General features: G+C 41.2%; 1 protein-coding gene across 7 annotated transcripts in view; it reads left to right on the forward strand.

Annotated features, from left to right (window-relative positions):
• NBAS (NBAS subunit of NRZ tethering complex) overlaps positions 1 to 17,283 on the forward strand; it is a 330,504-nt gene that overhangs the window by 187,641 nt on the left and 125,580 nt on the right. For all 7 annotated transcript variants that reach the window (XM_055540893.1, XM_055540896.1, XM_055540894.1 and 4 more), the window contains 3 exons: positions 7,602 to 7,769; positions 11,008 to 11,121; positions 11,447 to 11,570. In XM_055540893.1, the coding sequence (XP_055396868.1) occupies positions 7,602 to 7,769; positions 11,008 to 11,121; positions 11,447 to 11,570 (406 nt within the window). The remainder of the gene's footprint in view (positions 1 to 7,601; positions 7,770 to 11,007; positions 11,122 to 11,446; positions 11,571 to 17,283) is intronic.

Below are 17,283 nucleotides of genomic sequence, written 5' to 3' on the forward strand. Positions count from 1 at the left end.
TTTCAAGGAAGATACAGAATTTCTTTGTGACCTTGCAGCAGGAGAAGACTTCATACAAAAAAAAAAAAAAAATACTAATTATAAAGTTTAAAAGCTGATAAATTGAACTAATTTAGAAGTTTAAAAACTTCTTTTAATCAAGACATCATTAAGATAATAAAATATAATCTGCAGAATAATAGAAAATGTCCATAATTCATATATCTAATAAGGGCTATGTATCCAAAATATACAAAGAAAAACCAAAAAACGGCAAATGAATAAGAAAGACAGCCAACAGAAGAATGGGCAGAAGATTTGAGCAGGAACTTGAAGATTGTCCACTTTCTTTTTTCTCTGGTTGGATCCAGAATCCTTGAATTTCTCTTCTTATCTGACTTACCTCAGTCCCTTTTCATCTTTAGAAGAAATAAATAAAAGCATTTAAACTTAAAAATGCATTTCAGATTCAAATATACCTTATGGAAACCTCTTCTATTCCCAGTATCACTGCCTTAATTCAGTTCCTGATTATTTTATCTTTTTTTTAATTGTACTTTTTTTTTTTTTTTTTTGGCCACGCAAGGCAGCTTGCAGGATCTTAGTTCCCTAACTGATCTTGGGTGGCCTCCGGCTGCAACCACATGGAACAGGGCTTGGGTTCCCAGCCACAGATGGGCTGGGTCGCGATGGTAAAAGCACCAGGTCCTAGCCGCTAGGCCAGTGGTCAGTGTCAAGGGCCCTGACCCTTTGGCTTTGCAGAAAAGAATTGCCACAAAGACAGAAAGTAGTGAAGCAAGTAAAGTATTTATTAGGAGTAAAAAGAGTACGTTACCTGTGGATAGACACAGGCAGACTCAGAGGGAGAGTCCCTGAGTTGCTGAGTCGTGCTTTTGTGGTAGTTTGAATTACTTTCATGCGGCATTTCTTCCAGGTTTCCTTTGGCCAGTCATTGTGATTTGCCTGCTTCACAGTCCTTACGTGGTTTATCTCAGGATCCTCCCATGTGGGCACATGCATCTCTTTGCCAAGATGGATTCTACCGCAAAAGCATATGGGTGAAACATCCCATGACATGACTCTCCTTTGGTCTCCAAGGAGCCTTTTCTGCCCATGTGTGGTTAGGGAGGTCTCTGACTTCGGGAACAAGAAATGTGTGGTCTGTGCAGTGTCTACCCTCCTCCCTTTATTCCCCTGCTATTTTTGTCTTGGAATTTCCATCAACAGAGAATGAATCTCCCAATTACTTTACCCTGGGTTGGGGGGCGTGGCGGAGGTAGTCCCATCTGCCTCATGACCAAGAATTAAACCCAGGCCCTTGGCAGTGAAAGCACAGAGTCCTAACCTCTGGACCACTAGGGAATTCCCCGAGTCCCTGATTATTTTAAATTTGGACTAATTCACCAATCTCCTAATGGATTCCTGCTCCTGGAATAAGATTTCTAAAACATAAATCTCATTATGTTAACTCCTTTTGTTTAAAGCCTCTCAGGGGTGTTGTATTGTCCAGGTGATGATGGAGGTGCTTTGGTGTCATGTCAGTAGGTCTCTTGCTGGTCTTGCCTCTGCCTACCTTTGATCTTCGTGTGCCCTGACCTTCATCTTTGTATATTCTTTTCTATACCGTCATTGAATCAGCTCAAGTTTCCTCCAATATTCCATGTTGTTTCATGTCTCTTATTTGTATAAGTCTACCAGGAACATTCCCTGGAGGAAGGAAAGGCTACCCATTCCAATATTCTGGCCTGGAGGAGGCCATGGACTGTATAGTCCATGGGGTCGCAAAGAGTAGGACACGACTGAGCGAATTTCACTTTCACTTTTCACCTGAAATCATGGGTGCTTCTCTGGTGGCTGAGTGGTAAATAATCCATCTGCCAATGCAGGAGACACAGGTTTGATCCTTGGATTGGGAAGATCCCTCTGCAGAAGAAAATGGCAGCCCACTCCAGTATTCTTGCTTGGGAAATCCCTTGGACAGAGGAGCCTGGCAGGGTACAATCCATGGGGTCACAAAGAGTGGGACACAGGTTAGTGACTAAACAACCTGAAATCATCACCATTTCTTCTTTGGAAGCCTGAAATTCTTTCCTGCTGAAATATTACTTCTTCTGTGAAGCTTTCTATGATGGTGCCTCTAGGCAGAGAACATAGTGATTTGTCTGTATCTTTGCCTCCCTTTGTAGTTTCTGGAGCTCAGTGGCTCCCAAGGGCAGAGGCTGTGTCCTTCTTGTTTTTTTCACCTAATTGACTAGTACAATATAGTATGACATCAAATAGGAGTCTCTCAGTGAGTATTTGCTGAGTAGGGGAATGAATTCTGATTGGTTTCTCTTTTTTTTCAGGTATAAAATCTAACATAAATTGAGATGCTTAATATACTGTATACTTACATATGTACACACATATTTATATATATATCTCTATGTGTGTATATATATATATATACACACACATATATATATATATATACACACATACACATATAGCGAGAGGGAGGGAGAAAGAGAATGTCTAGTTACTGCAAATTCCTTCTCAGATTTATTTCTGACAAAGAGCTTTTTCTGGCAGTGTTATTCAGAGAGGGATATATATATATGTGTGTGTGTGCATATATATTACTAGTTCTGTTCAGTGCAGAGTTACTGGGGGCAAAAGCTTAGAAGCAGAGTGTACCTGAATCCAAAGCTTTCAGTAGCCCAGATAGATGAACACACTCAATGACGAGCTGTCCAGGGTAAGCAGGCCCTGCCCCCACGATGCAGGGAGGGAGTTAGCAGTACCATCTACACTGCTGCCTAATAGTAGAAGCTTCTTGGCCGGGGTCCTGACCCTGTTAGGAAAGAGGAGCCTCTGGAGTGCAGGAGCCCGATGTGATGAGCCGACTGTGCTACTAAAGTGGAGAAGAAATAAGCCTCCTGCCATCTTCTCAAATAGTGAAGAAATTAAGGAAAGACTTCTCGTGATGCTGCCATTGAAGCAACTGTGTGCGTGTATGTTCCCTCGCAGTGTTTATGCCCTGTATACACGTAACGGGCCTTGCAAAGCCCTGACACATGCCAAGTTTTCACGACGTGGCAGCTATTGTTATGATTACTCTTGGAGGGAGATTTGTGTTTTTTCCTATGTTGGTCTTTCTACTTGTCTTTTCAGACGTGTTGATAATGAGCTTCAGTCTTCCGTTCTGTCTCCTTAACCCTTCCCTCTGACCCCCACAGGCATGCAGAGGAAAGGGTGCATAACCTTCTTAATTGCTGAAATTGAGAGGAAAAACCGAGAATGTAAGGTTTAGCCTCCCTGGATTTCCTCTTGATTTTGCCTGTCAACAGAAAGGGTACAATGCGTGCATGTGTGCTAGGTCGCTTCAGTGGCTCAGTCATGCCTGACTCTTTGGGACCCCATGGCCTATAGCCCACCAGGCTCCTCTGTTTATGGGATTCTCCAGGCAAGAATACTGGAGTGGGTTGCCATGCCCTCCTCCAGGGAATCTTTCTGACCTGGGGATTGAACCCACATCTCTTACGTCTCCCGCATTGGCAGGTGAGTTCTTTACCACTAGTGTTACCTAGGAAGCCCACAAAGGGTACATTCAGTTCTAATTTTTGTTTCTTGAGGTTATACACATGTGGGCTAGTTTATTTACTTGTTCATTTAGGCACTTAAGTCTTTACAATCCAGTGTATTTTACACTGACAGCCCTTCCCTATTTGGAGCAGCTGCATTTCCAGAGTGCAGTTGCCTCGTATATCTGCCGGCTGCCGGGTTGGACAGCACAGGTTTTGGCAGTTCTGGAACTTTGTTCTGCTCCATTTTCCACTACTGGGCTGCTATGATTATTTTGCTCAGATGTCTGTTCTGTAGACTCAGCTCCTCCTTGGAAAAGTGATTCCCAAGATGTAGACTCGCAGAAAGATTTTAGCCTTATTATGGCTGGAGATTTAAGCCAAAGTCTTCATCTACTGCAGAATAAAAATGTTGTTGTTCTTTCAGATCAAATATATATATATATATATTTTTTTTTTTTTTTAATCAGTGTTCAGCTGTAAGCAACAGAAAACATTCTAGCTTTTATAAGCAGAAGGGGACTTTTTTTAATTTTAATGAGAATTGGAATCTTGCACAGTCATTCAAAGGTCTGGAGAAGCAGGCTTTGGTGTATTTTTAGAGTAACTATAAGAAAAATACTGAGGAGGTTAACTACCGCTGGAGCGGAAATCTGCCACAAGAAGTTGGGGAATTCGAAAGCCCCTCCTTGTCAGCTGTCTGCAGTGCTGCTTTGACCCTGCCAGGATAACAAGCCAGCAGAATGGTAGTCCACACTGTCCTTTACCCCGTGAAGCTAGGGACTGGTCACTGGTACTTGCATCACCACTACTGCAGAAGAGCAACTAGGATGACCAGAAAAAATAGAAAAAGGAAAAAAAAAAAAAGTTTATTTTCTACAGGGAAAGCACAGTAATAGCAAAAAACAGTCTCTACTGTAGTTTCACTGTGCAAATCTACACAGTGGGTGCATCTGTTTGAGGAAAACTAGGTCATGTGAAGAATGTCAGCCCTAGGGAGTCTGGGAAATGTAGTATTTAGCTTTTCAGCTTCTAGCAATGTAGCCTGGGAGCGGTCTAGAACTGAGTTGAGTGAACCAAGCTGCAGTATCTGCTGCAAAATCTGAAACCCAGGAGAAGTGCTGGTCTTTTTTGGGCACCTAAACCCCTAGCAGTTGTTTTTGACGTGGTTGCCCTTATATACAATCAGTTTAACATGAGTATTTTCTTCCTTAGCATATCATCTGTGTTGTTTTCATCATTAAATTATAATTTATAGTGCATTGAGTTGATAGTTTATACCTTTCCCAAACTCCAGAAAGCTTATAGGAAACACAGGTTTAAAATTTTTTTTTAGAAAATGAAGATATATTTGACATATTACACTGTATAAGTTTAAGGTATATAATATATTGATACACTGATATTATAATATAGTTGCCATTGTAGCATTAACTGACACCTCTGTTGCATCACATAATTATCATTTCTTTTAGTGTTGGGACACAACTTTTTTTTTTTTTTTTTTTTCCACATTAAACGAATAGAAAATCTTTTGAGAAAAGTTAACCAACTGCCCAGTGAGGAAATTGTAAGTATCAGTTAATGCAGCTTAAATACATTTCATTTTAGTACTAAGAATAAAATTAAAATGGTTTTCTAGAAATTATAAGTGTACCAACATGCTGTAATCATTTTCTTTTACTGCTATGACATTTAGCAGCTTTGGAACAATGCAGGTTCTTATAATTCCCATAGTACAGAAACCTGGCAGGCTTGGGTGGGTTTCTGCTTAGGATCTCAGCCAAAGTCAGGGTGCCCACAGGACTGTGTTTTCTGGAGGAGAATTCATTTCCATGCTCATTCATGTTGGTAGTAGTGTTAGTTGCTTAGTCATGTCTGATTCTTTGTGACCCCATGGGCTGTAGCCTGCCAGGCTCCTGTGTCTGTGGAATTCTCTAGGCACTGGAGTGGGTTGCCATTCCCTTCTGTAATTCATGTTGTTGACAAATTTAATTCCTTGTGTTTTCAGGACTGAGGTCCTCATTGCCTTGCTGGCTGTCACCTCCAGTTTCTTTTCACCTTCTCGATGCTTCTCACATTCTTTAACTCTTGGCCACCCCACTCCATCTCCAAAGCCAGCAATGATGTGCTTCACGTCTCTCCTGCGTCTTCTCCCAGGGTGTGTCTGTGTGACCCTAGCTGGGAAGGGTTCTCTGCTTAAAAGGCTCATGTGATTAGGTTAGTTCCACTCAGATAATTCTAGATTTATCTCCTCACCTTAAGGTTTGTGTCCATAATCATATCTGCCAAGGTATTTTGCCATCTAATGTAATGTATTTGCAGGTTCTAGGGATTAGGATGCAGGTATTTTCAGTTCAGTTCAGTTCAGTCGCTCAGTCGTGTCCTACTCTTTGCGACCCCATGAATCGCAGCATGCCAGGCCTCCCAGTCCATCACCATCTCCCGGAGTTCATTCAAACTCACATCCATTGAGTCGGTGATGCCATCCACCCATCTCATCCTCTGTCGTCCCCTTTTCCTCCTGCCCCCAATCCCTCCCAGCATCAGAGTCTTTTCGGGGGCCATAATTCTACCCACCCTATATGGAGGCTTTCAAGTTGGTCTAAAATGGTGAATTTCTCCTAAGTGTGTGTTGTGATGATATCTTGGTAATTATTGAGTGATTCCACGATTTATCATTTTTTATTATTCAGATAACACATTAATGAATGATGTGATATAAGCCCAAATAGCTGAACTAAACTCTCCTATTAGTGGCAAGAAAGTTGTTCAAATTGGAAGACTAGACCTTCATTTTTCTTTCCTTTGACTAGAATGCTACAGAAAAAGTAAGTAGAAGTAGGCAGATACTAAACCAAAGGCTGGGTTTTCATAGAACAAATTTCCCTGTCTTTGATCAAAAAACAGCTGTGGTCATTGTCATTTCTGTTTAAACAAATGTCGATATATTGGCATTTTTCTCCCCATGAAACCTCTTGGGTTAGTACATGGGGAGTTGGAATTGTAGCTGATTGCTTTGAGATTGGCAGGAGGTTCCACATTAGAAACTTTTTAAATGCTATTAATCATCCACTTGTTTAGATGAAAAACAAAATGCCTTTCAGTATGTAAAGGTGGATCATCAGAATCTTGTACCTTTGTATGGGTCACAGTAGCATTGTTGAAGTGAATAATTTATTTCTTAATCTAAACCATAAATAGTTTAAAATGTCTTGTTAAAGAAGCAAACATGAGTACCTCATTGGAGGATATTAGATTAGTAAAAAAAAAAAATTAAGAACCCACTATTTGCTTTATAAATACTTCTGAAAGAGATTCTTTGACTAATGCATTAAGATGTATTTTCCTTTACTGAATTTTCTTTTGTAAATGATTCAAGGAGGTACAGTATGCTAATATCTTCCAGGGTGGTTCCCTCTGTTTTAGCTTCTTCTGTTTGCTGGTCTCTTCAGAGTCTAATTTCTGCCCTGCCCCAAGGGGGCAGTGCTGGACACTTTTTTAGGCTCACTTGTTCAGTCGTGCTGTGGGGAGGGAGGGAGGCTGCAAACAAATAACACTGGCGTGTGCTCACAGTGTCTTGGCCACACTGGGTTTGCACCCGCTCACGGCGTGTGTGCTTTCCCTGTCTATACTGCTTAGGCTCTAGGTTGCTCTGCAGGGAACTGTCTGAGGTGGGCCCTGGGCTGCATGCACCTCCCAGGTCTAAGCCGCTCAGGTTCAGGTACTCAGGTAGTCCTCAGAGGCGCAGACCTGGTTGGGCCTGCATTTTGTGCCCTTCCCAGGTCCAAACCACTCAGGTGACCAGGTGTTTGGCGAGCACAGTCGCTCTGACTTATCACCTCCCCCGTCCCTGCCGCTCAGTTTTCTGGGTGTACAACTGACGCACCTTCTCAGGGGATGTCAACCATCCAGAAATTGGTAAAGATGAATTTTTAAATCTGTTTAATTTCATGTCTGATAACTCCAAGTTGTTGCATTATCACTCTCTCCTCTGTTCTCTTCTTTTTACTCTTGCCATTTTCTCTCTCTCTTTTTTTAAAAAAAAAAACAACATAGGATGAAGTAAGTGTCCCAGGCAGCAACTCAGCCGACCTGCTCCACTGGACCACCGCTACCACCATGAAAGTCCTCTCCAACACCACCACCACCACCAAGGCGGTGCTGCAAGCCGTCAGCGATGGGCAGTGGTGGAAGAAGTCTTTGACTTACCTACGACCCCTTCAAGTGAGCGAGGCATTCTGTTTTCTTAAGCAGTTGGGGTGGTTTATATCAATTCATTAGCATGCTCTTCAGTTGGTTTCACTATTTAAGTTTCTCTTCTTTAGATTATTAATCTCCTAAGAAATCTAGGCCTCCCATCAGATAGGGAATGAGTAATTGATTTTATAGACTGTAATTTGCTACCATACTATACTTGCGGAATACATCGATATACATTTAAGTAAGGTTGGTTTCTATGTCAGAATTGAAGTTTACTGAGATGAAAAGGAAAATGATGTTTATTAAGGCTTTCTCTCTTTTGCTCTGTTTCTGTAGGGCAGTAGAAGGAAGAGAAGTGCTAGGAGCCATCCTGGGGGCTGTCTTAGTTCTCTCCAGCTTCTGTGACAAAAATATTTTAGACTAGGTGACTTAAACAACAGACAGTTTATTTCTCACAGTGCTGGAAACTGGGAAGTCCAAGGTCAAGGCCCTGGAGAATTTAGTGTTTGATGCAGGCCTGCTTCCTGGTTCATAGAATGCCTTCTGTTTGCTGTGTCCTCACATGGTAGAAGGGGGGTGAGGGACTTTTCTGGAATCTCTTTTTTTAATAAAGGCACTAATCTCATTTTCCAGCTCTGCCATCATGACTTAATCACTTATCAAAGGCCCCACCTCTTAACACTATTACACAGGGGTTAGGATTTCAACATGAGTTTGGAGTGGGGGTGGGGCCCAAACATTCAGTCTTCAGTGGGGCCTCTAGGTAAAGGGAATGTTTTAACCGATTCTTTCGTGTTTCTGCAAGTAGAGGTCAGGACGAGCATTGAGGTTGCTTTCTGTGACTTCTTAGCCCACTGTGTCCCTCCTGTCTTCCCTGCATCGTCATGCTGCTTTCCGTCCTTTAGCCACATACTAGGAAACTAACAGGAAAAGGAAGCATGGGCCTTTTTATAAAGGTACCCCAAACACTTGAGTATCTCATTCATTCATTCTGCAAATACTTACCAGGCATTTTCCACGTGTCAGATGTTGTGCTTATCACTGGAAATAGAGTGGGGAAACCCTTCAGTCTGATTTCCTTCCTTTGAGTCCCCTGTGTCTCAGTGGGGGCAAAAAAGAAACCAACAGATAAAATATTTGTATGATAATGAGATGGCAGGTGGTGATGAGTACTGTGCAGAGAACTTAAGCAAGGTAGTGGAATAGTGAGTGATTCTGGAGGAGTGAAGTTCTGATTGCAGCAGGGGGGTTAGTTTCTCAGAAAAGGAATCACTCTGAGCAGAAAGCTGAGTGAGCCAAGCAGACAAGTACATTTTGAAGAAATAGCCTGATGTCTTTGTAGAAGGGGGCCAAGGTAAGGGAGCGCAGCATGATGAGTGGGAAGATGGTTGGAAATGAATGGTTGGAGAGATGATGAAGAGACCCACCATGTAAAGCCTTCCATAGATGGTGAAGAGAACTACAGATCTGCTTCTCAGCAACACAGCCTTGTTTGAAAATTCAGACAATGCAGTCATGTGATCCACGGTTACTTTTAATACATATGTTTAACTGTTGTGCAGAGAGTCGTCAGTAGTGAAGCAAAAAGATGCTTCTCTCTTCCAGGAGTCCAGCTGAGAGTTGTTGATGGCTTAGATTAGGGTAGCCATGAAGGACATGAGAAGTCTTTGGTTTGAGGGTGTACTTTGTGGACCTGCTGATGGTCTGAATGTGGGATATACAGGAGAGAGAATGGAGGATAATCACCCAGAAGAAACCACTTACTGATGGGCTGTGGGCTTGACTTTGGGTGAAGTCTGTGCATCTCATCGCTGCATGCATCACACTGGATTTTGATTAGGGTTATTTTCTGTCTCACCTGTTGGGGCTTTTTGAAAGTTCATGTCTTAGAGTTGGACCATTAAATAAAGCAGGCTGAGTGCTGAAGAATTAATGCTTTTGAACTGTGGTGTTGGAGAAAACTCTTGAGAGTCCCTTGGACTGCAAGGAGACCATACCAGTCAAACCTAAAGGAAATCAGTCCTGAATATTCTTTGGAAGGACTGATGCGGAAGCTCCAATACTTCGGCCACCTGATGTGAAGAGCCAGCTCATTAGAAAAGATCATGATGCTGGAAAAGATTGAAGACAGGAGGAGAAGGAGTCTACAGAGGATGAGATGGTTGGATGGCATCACTCACTTGATGGACATGAGTTTAAGTATGCTCCGGGAGATAGTGAAGGACAGGGAAGCTTGGCATTCTACAGCCCATGGGGTTGCAAAGAGGCGGACATGACTGAGCTAATGAACAACAGCAAAGTCTTAGATAAAGTGGTTAGCACTGTGCCTAGTATATAGTTTTCTCTGAAGAAACTATTTTTAACATCATTTGCAGCAGCAGCTTGTTTCCTAGCAGATTGTTTCCTAGGCTGTGCTTGCCCTAAGCAAGTGCTCCATGAACTTGGAGGATTGGGTGAATGTCTTCTTCTTGGCTCTTCCAATAAGGGGCTTTACAGTCTGTTTGAGGAGAGCAAAGCATAAAGATAATTAACCATAGTAGGGATACTAAAATACTGCTAATGAAGGGTACTGAAGAGCAGTCTAATAAAGATGTCCGTGTGGGTTGTCGTTGTGGGGGTGGTGGGGCTGGTGAAGGGAGCCCAGTCTTACCTTGCCTCCAGCTGCTGTGGTTTCAGCAGGTGTGGTCTGTGGCAGGCCTGGGAGGAGAGGTGGGCAGTCGGCATGGACCATTAGCCTTGTAACGGGAGGGAGGCATAGAGGCCAGTAGAGTGGACAAAGTAGTTGCATGGAGTGTTAGCCTTTAATGGTAATTAGCATTTTGTGAATTTGAATGTTATTCTGTGTAGTTTAGATTTGATATTGCTGACTGCATTATTCAGAGCTACTAAAGGTTTTTTGGAGCAAGGGAACAGCATATACAGAGAGTTTTTAGAAAGGTTATCCGGACTGTTGTATAGAAAACTGGCCATGTGTGTGACACCGATTGCTTCAGTGTTTCTGATTCAGTGATGTCAAAGTGACCAGAAGAATCAAAAAGCACTCCGGGCTGAGGCTGAAGCGCTGCTCTTAGAATGTGGTGATGATTCTTACTATTCTCCGCTGGGTTTCACTGTCGCTCTGACACTCTCTGTTCGGCTTGCACAGCACACGTTGATCCGTTTCTCCTGAAACCTGTTTGTTCTTTCTTCCTTCCTTTCCTCCTCCACCTCCCCTCCCAGCTCTCTTTCCTTTATCCAGTGATCGTCACTTTGTTCTGTTTAGGGTCAAGAATTTGGTGGTGTTTATCAAATTGGAACCAGAGCCAATGAAGGCCTAGAAAAACAAGGCTGTCATCCGTTTTATGAATCTGTCATCTCCAGTCCCTTTGTTGTAGAGGTAAGGGCAGTGTGCCTAAGAACATAGATTTAACTATCATGGTGGCTGCGAGCATTTTACTACAAACAAAATATGCAGTTTTTTTGGAAGATGTACTTCTTTTGTTCGTACTCATGTTTTGCATTGGTTTTATGTGATTCGTTACGTGTTATGAGACTAAAATAAAATCTTTTTTACAATTTTACGTGGAATAATATGCTTTAGTAAATGAGAAGCTATAATTCAAGTTATAAGAGGATAAAAATCCTATCATTATCTTTTCTAAGAATGTCTTCATAGAGAAAAAGCCATCCCATCAAATGATGTCACTGCTTCTCTTGTCTAGTCTGAAGTGACCTATGACACCTATCAGCATATCCCGGTAGAAAGCTTTGCAGAAGTGTTACTGAGAACTGGGAAACTGGCAGAAACTAAAACCGAAGGAGAAGAAGTATTTCCAACAACAGAAGGTATGAAAGGTTCTAGTTCCCCAACAGTGTGTAACTCAGAATAATAGGTGAGACTGTATGAATGAATGAGAGTTAGGAAAACCAGTAACATTTTCAGTAATTTTGAATATCTTAACTTGACATCATCATTCATACATTTATTTATTCATTGATTTAAATCATTTATTGAGTACCTACTATTTTCTGGATACTTGTAATATTGAAGATTTAAAAGGATAAATGAGATACAATTCCTGTTTAGGGTGCTAATCATGTAAAGTGATTCTTACAGGGAATGATATAGAATAATGAGCTCAATAGATACTACTTTCTTTCCTGGTTTTATGGGTTAATCAAGAATGCTTATGTACCTGTTTCGTGGACTATAGATATGAATTTCGTCTTAAGAATTTTCTACATGGTGCCATATCGTTCCATGTGAAATTTTTTGAAAAGAATGAAAATGTATGCAGTTGACCAAAGACCACTTGCCATTTGTACTTTTTTCTTCTTTAACCTCCTTACTTCTTTTCAAGGTTCCAGGGTAATTGCCTTGACTATTTTTATTTTTCAATTTTCCCTCTCTGCTTTTTCAGCCTTAGTAGGTACTTCAGGACTTAAAGACAACTGGGGCTCCAGCTATCTTGTCTATATTCTAGGTATCTGTAAGGAGTAAAGAAGAGAAAAACAGTTTTCTTGGCAGTCTTGTCCAGGACTTGCACTTCCATATAGCCTATAACTGCTAATGAGCCTGAATGATGCTGTGTTTTAATGGAACACATTGCAGTGTGGAGTAAAACTTGGAAAAAATGTATTTAGGAAATAGAACTGCCATGTTCCTGGAAACCTGATATTGTAACTTATTTTTAGATCATCCTTCTTTCAATCATTATTTATATGCAGTTGTAAAGAGAGGAAGCAAATCCTCTGCAGAGCCTGGGATACTGGAGGTTTTAACAAAGTTACCGTTTTTCTTCAGTTATGAGATGCATATCATGATCTATAGTTTCTCGGCCTTGTTCAGTCGTTAAGTCAAGTCCAACTCTTTGCGTTAAGTCTGCGTATTTTGAGTTTGCTCAAACCCATGTCCATTGAGATGGTGAAGCCATCCAACCATCTCATCCTTTCTTGGCTTCTTTTCCTCCTGCCCTCAATCTTTCCCAGCATTAGGGTCTTTTACAATGAGTCAGCTCTTTGCATCAGGTAGCCTAAGTATTGGAGCTTCAGCATCAGTTCTTCCAGTGAATATTCACAGTTGATTTCCTTTAGGATTGGCTGGTTTGATCTCCTTGCTATTCAGGGGCTCTCAAGAATCTTCTCCAATGCCACAGTTTGAAAGCATCAATTCTTCAGCACTCAGCCTTCTTTATGGTCCAACTCTTACATCCGTACATCACTACTGGAAAAACCATAGCTTTGACTAGACAGACCTTTGTCAGCTATCTCTGCTTTTTAATATGCTGTCTAGGTTTGCCATAGTTTTCCTTCCAAAGAGCAAGCATCTTTTAATTTCATGGCTGCACTTACCATCCGCAGAGACTTTGGAGCCCAAGAAAATAAAGTCTGTCACTGTTTCTACTTTTTCCCCTTCTATTTGCCATGAAGTGAGGGGACCAGATGCCATGAGCTTAATTTTTTGAATGTTGAGTTTTCAGCCAGCTTTTTTACTTTCCTGTTTCACCTTCATCAAGAGACTCTTTAAGTTCTTCCTTGCTTTTCTGAAATTAGTGTTCAAGTCACAGTTGAACACTAATTCACAGGTACGTTCATGTTTCTTTTTTGCCTCCAAGAAGCTATTGCTAAATCATGACACATCTTATAAGTGATATTGAATTATAAGAGTATAGTTGCATTGCTGTTTCCCCTTTTAATTATTTCTTCTTTCTTTTCTTTACAAATATTGTTAATACATTACTAATGGATTAAATTATGATTGATTGTTGGAATAGCTTATACAGATAAAATCTAAGACCCTAAGAAAATACTGGTTAGACATGGAAATATCATCTGTTAATTGGTGTAGTAAAGGACTGAATTAATAACCAGGAATTTGGAAACATTGACTTAAGTAATATCTTAACACATTATCAGTTAGAGGATTTTTGCAGAACCTAAGGCCTGTGACCAGCAATTTGCTGTGTAAGTGAATACTGAAACACTCTGGTCAATAACATTGGGGTAAAGTGAAAGTGAAGTCGCTCAGTCGTGACCGACCGTCAGCGACCCCATGGACCGCAGCTTTCCAGGCTCCTCCGTCCATGGGATTTTCCAGGCAAGAGTACTGGGGTTGGGTGCCATTGCCTTCTCCAAGTCTGAAAGTGAAGTGAAAGTGGCTCAATCATGTCCGACTCTTTACGACCCCATGGACTGTCCATGGAATTCTCTAGGCCAGAATACTGGAGTGGGTAGCCTTTCCCTTCTCCAAACATTGGGGTAACAAAAGATATATTAATACATCTCCAGTCAAGAATATGTTAATTTATGATTTAGCTTATGACATATATGTGTGTGTGTGTGTGTGTGTGTATTTGCATACCTCTCTTATAAAAAAAGGCAAGAAAATGGAACCACGTGCTAAAGGTTTGAAAGATGGCTGTGTCCTTGGAGAGACTCTGTCACACTGATTTCTCAGTTTATTAAAGCTTCTGCTGTTTTCCAGAGCTGTTTTTGGAGGAAGGTGGAGAGTACTTGAGAATAAGGTCCTGGTGGGGGCACAACTTTCCAGATTATTTGGCCTCCCTCTTTCATGGTGTTCTTAAAGTACCTGACCATCTTTGTGGTAGCTGGTAACTAAATGATTAGGCCTCAGAATGATCTGGAAGCATGAAGCAAATAGAGATTTTTGTGGAGGAGCTGTATGGATTGGGGGGTAGCACAGTGATAAGTCGGGGACCCCTCCTGTTCCCTTTCTCACCATGTGTACATCATTCACTGAGGCATTGGCCCCTGAGCCACCTACTGCCCTTGCACCTGGAGTGTAACATTCAATCATAACTCAAAGTTGGTGATACCTTTTGACTACTTTCATCTAATTCTACCTTCCCCTACCCCCTGCCTCTGGTAACCACAAATCTAATCTCCTTTTCTGTGAGTTTGTTTCTGGAGTGTAATTGACCTACAAAATTGTTAGTTCCTGGTATATAGCATCATGATTTGATATTTCCGTATGTTATTACAAAATGATCACGTTTGGTTTCTCTTGAGGATGCTAATATATTTGAGACAGATATCATTAGCTATTTTATAGTGTCAAATATTTGTTAGAAACTCAACAGATTTGATGAATGATATAGGTTAAATGACCTAAATTAAAAATTACAGAAATGTGACTCCTGACTTTGGTTCAGAAGTAGGTCATGATACAAATTATACTTCCCAACACGATCTGACTTTTCAGAATTTTTTAATAAAGTTGATGAAAAGGTTTTTTATGGAGACTAGCTGAAGAAAATTGATCATTATTTATTTAGCTAAATGAATGATTTAATGGCTAATGATTTCTAAATCAATAATATGGGCAGCTTTCCTCTGTGAATTCCGTTCTGGAATTAAATTTATCATAGAGTGCTTTCCAGAGGCACTTATTTTGCAGAGAATTAGTGCTTGGAGGCTTAGGCATAGATTTCATCTGATTTCTAGACAAGTATTACTTGTCTAGAAAATGCAGTGTATTTTCTGCAAGGTTAGAAAATAAGCATTGCAAATTAAATTCATACACAGTGCTAAATGTAGGACAGATCTTTATTATTATATTTTTAAAAATAAATACATGTATTTTAAATGGTAATGAAAAATCACTGCAATATAGTCTACAGCCAGCAAGATATCTGGTGGATCCCATCCGATTGAAACCCTGTGGTTTCTGGACTACTTCAGATCCTCCTTGATAATTTTGTCATATGTAGCTTTACGTGGCTCACAGATTCAAGGTCTGAGAAGCTTCCTATATGTGGGGGTTTGAATTGCGCCTCAGTGAGGGCTGCTGAGAAAGTTGGGATGGGGTCAAGTGTGGGCAGTTATGACGTGTCTCCCCTTTCCCCTCCTCCCGTCTCTCCCCTCTCATCTTCCCCCAAGCCCCCCACCAAGTTGGTTTCCTTCAATAATTCAGTTGTTAGTGAGGAGGGGTTCTGGGTCAGCACTTGGGTTGTAGGGATTAATGAGCCGTGATCTGGCTGTGGGAGAAAAAAGATGTCACAAAGTGACTTTGACAGTTGTGTTAAGCATCAGGGAAGAGACATGATCCCTTTCCTTTCAACCTGGGGACGTAGGAGATGCTGGTGTGCCTGACACGGGTGATGGTAGCCTTTCCCGTCTTGGAGCAGCAGGGAGGCCACAGGCTTTGTGTGGCTGGAAACTCAGCTGCCTGAGTGCTAGAGAGGAGGCACATGTATACTTGTCCACACGGAACCCCGTTTGGGAAATAACTGTTGGGGAGCTTGAGCATTTGACCCTGTTTTCAGAAATATTTTTTCCCCTTTTCTTCCATAAATATTTTATTAAGGAAATTTTCAAATGCATAGAAAAGTCAAGAAACTTCTACAGTGAACCTCCCATATACTCTCCACCTGGATTTCAACAATTATTTTACTACACTTGCTCTAGTCCTCCCACCAAATACAGCTTCTTTCTCTGACACATTTCAGAGTTGTGGGCATCGTTACTCGTTGCCTCTTGACATGCACTGTGCGTATCTTTAACTACAGTCAATATTTCTTACTTTTTTATTTTACAACAGTTTTATTATTTTTTTTTCATTTACAAACAAAGAAATGCAAAAATCCTAAGTGTAGACATAAGACTGTGAGTTTTGACAAGCACAGCACCTGTGTGACCCTGACTCCTTTCAAGATGCAGAACTTTACTGTCACCCCAGAAAGTCGATGCCTCTTTCCTGAAAACACCCACCCCACACTCCCAATCGGAACTGACAAATGTTCAGTTTTTCCCCTGCTGTAGACGAGTTTTGACTGCTCTAGAATTCATTCAGTGGGATATATTCTTTTATGTGAAACGAGATTTATCTGCTTCTATCAGTAGGTTTTTTTTTCTATTCTTTCTTTCTTATTTTTTTAATAACTGAAAGGTATTCCACTGTATGAATATACCACAGTTTACCCCTTCTCCTGGAGAGGGACATGGGAGCTTTTTCCAACTGAGGGTTGTTATGAAAAAGCTGCTGTGAACTCAGCAGTTTTTGTGAACCTGTGTTTTTACGGACCTTTGTTTTTATTTCTCTAGGGTAACTATCTAAGGGTGGAGTTGATGAGCCAAAGTTTTTTAAGAAACTATCAGACCTGTTTTGTTGGCTGTTGTGGTTTTTCTGGGCTGTGGTTCTTTAAGACTTCAAGTTCTCCATCTGAATTTTACCTGCCTGGCAAGGAACAGACAGAAGCTTGCCCTTAGGATTGAAGCTGTAAAGATGGGAAACTCACAGGTGTCATTTCATTTTCCAAGTGGCATCTGCCCTCTACTTTCTGTCTGCTTTGAGTGCCTCACCAGTGCCTTAAGATACCTGTTTTTCATGCTTTATCCAGAGTACATAGTTTTCATCTGCAGGAGGGCTGTACAAGTAAGAGAACCCAATCCCAGAAGAATTTAAATCAGATGTAGTATTCTGGATTTCACTGGAGTTCATCTGATGAGAGTGGGGCAAAAGTCTGAGTCATCAATTCCCCGGAAAGATGAAACAGAAAGCCAGGGTACCTTTCTCTTAGGATTAATTCTGAGGAGTCAA

Source organism: Bubalus kerabau, chromosome 11, assembly GCF_029407905.1.
Source record: "Bubalus kerabau isolate K-KA32 ecotype Philippines breed swamp buffalo chromosome 11, PCC_UOA_SB_1v2, whole genome shotgun sequence".
In the NCBI taxonomy this organism is placed as follows: Eukaryota; Metazoa; Chordata; class Mammalia; order Artiodactyla; family Bovidae; genus Bubalus; species Bubalus kerabau.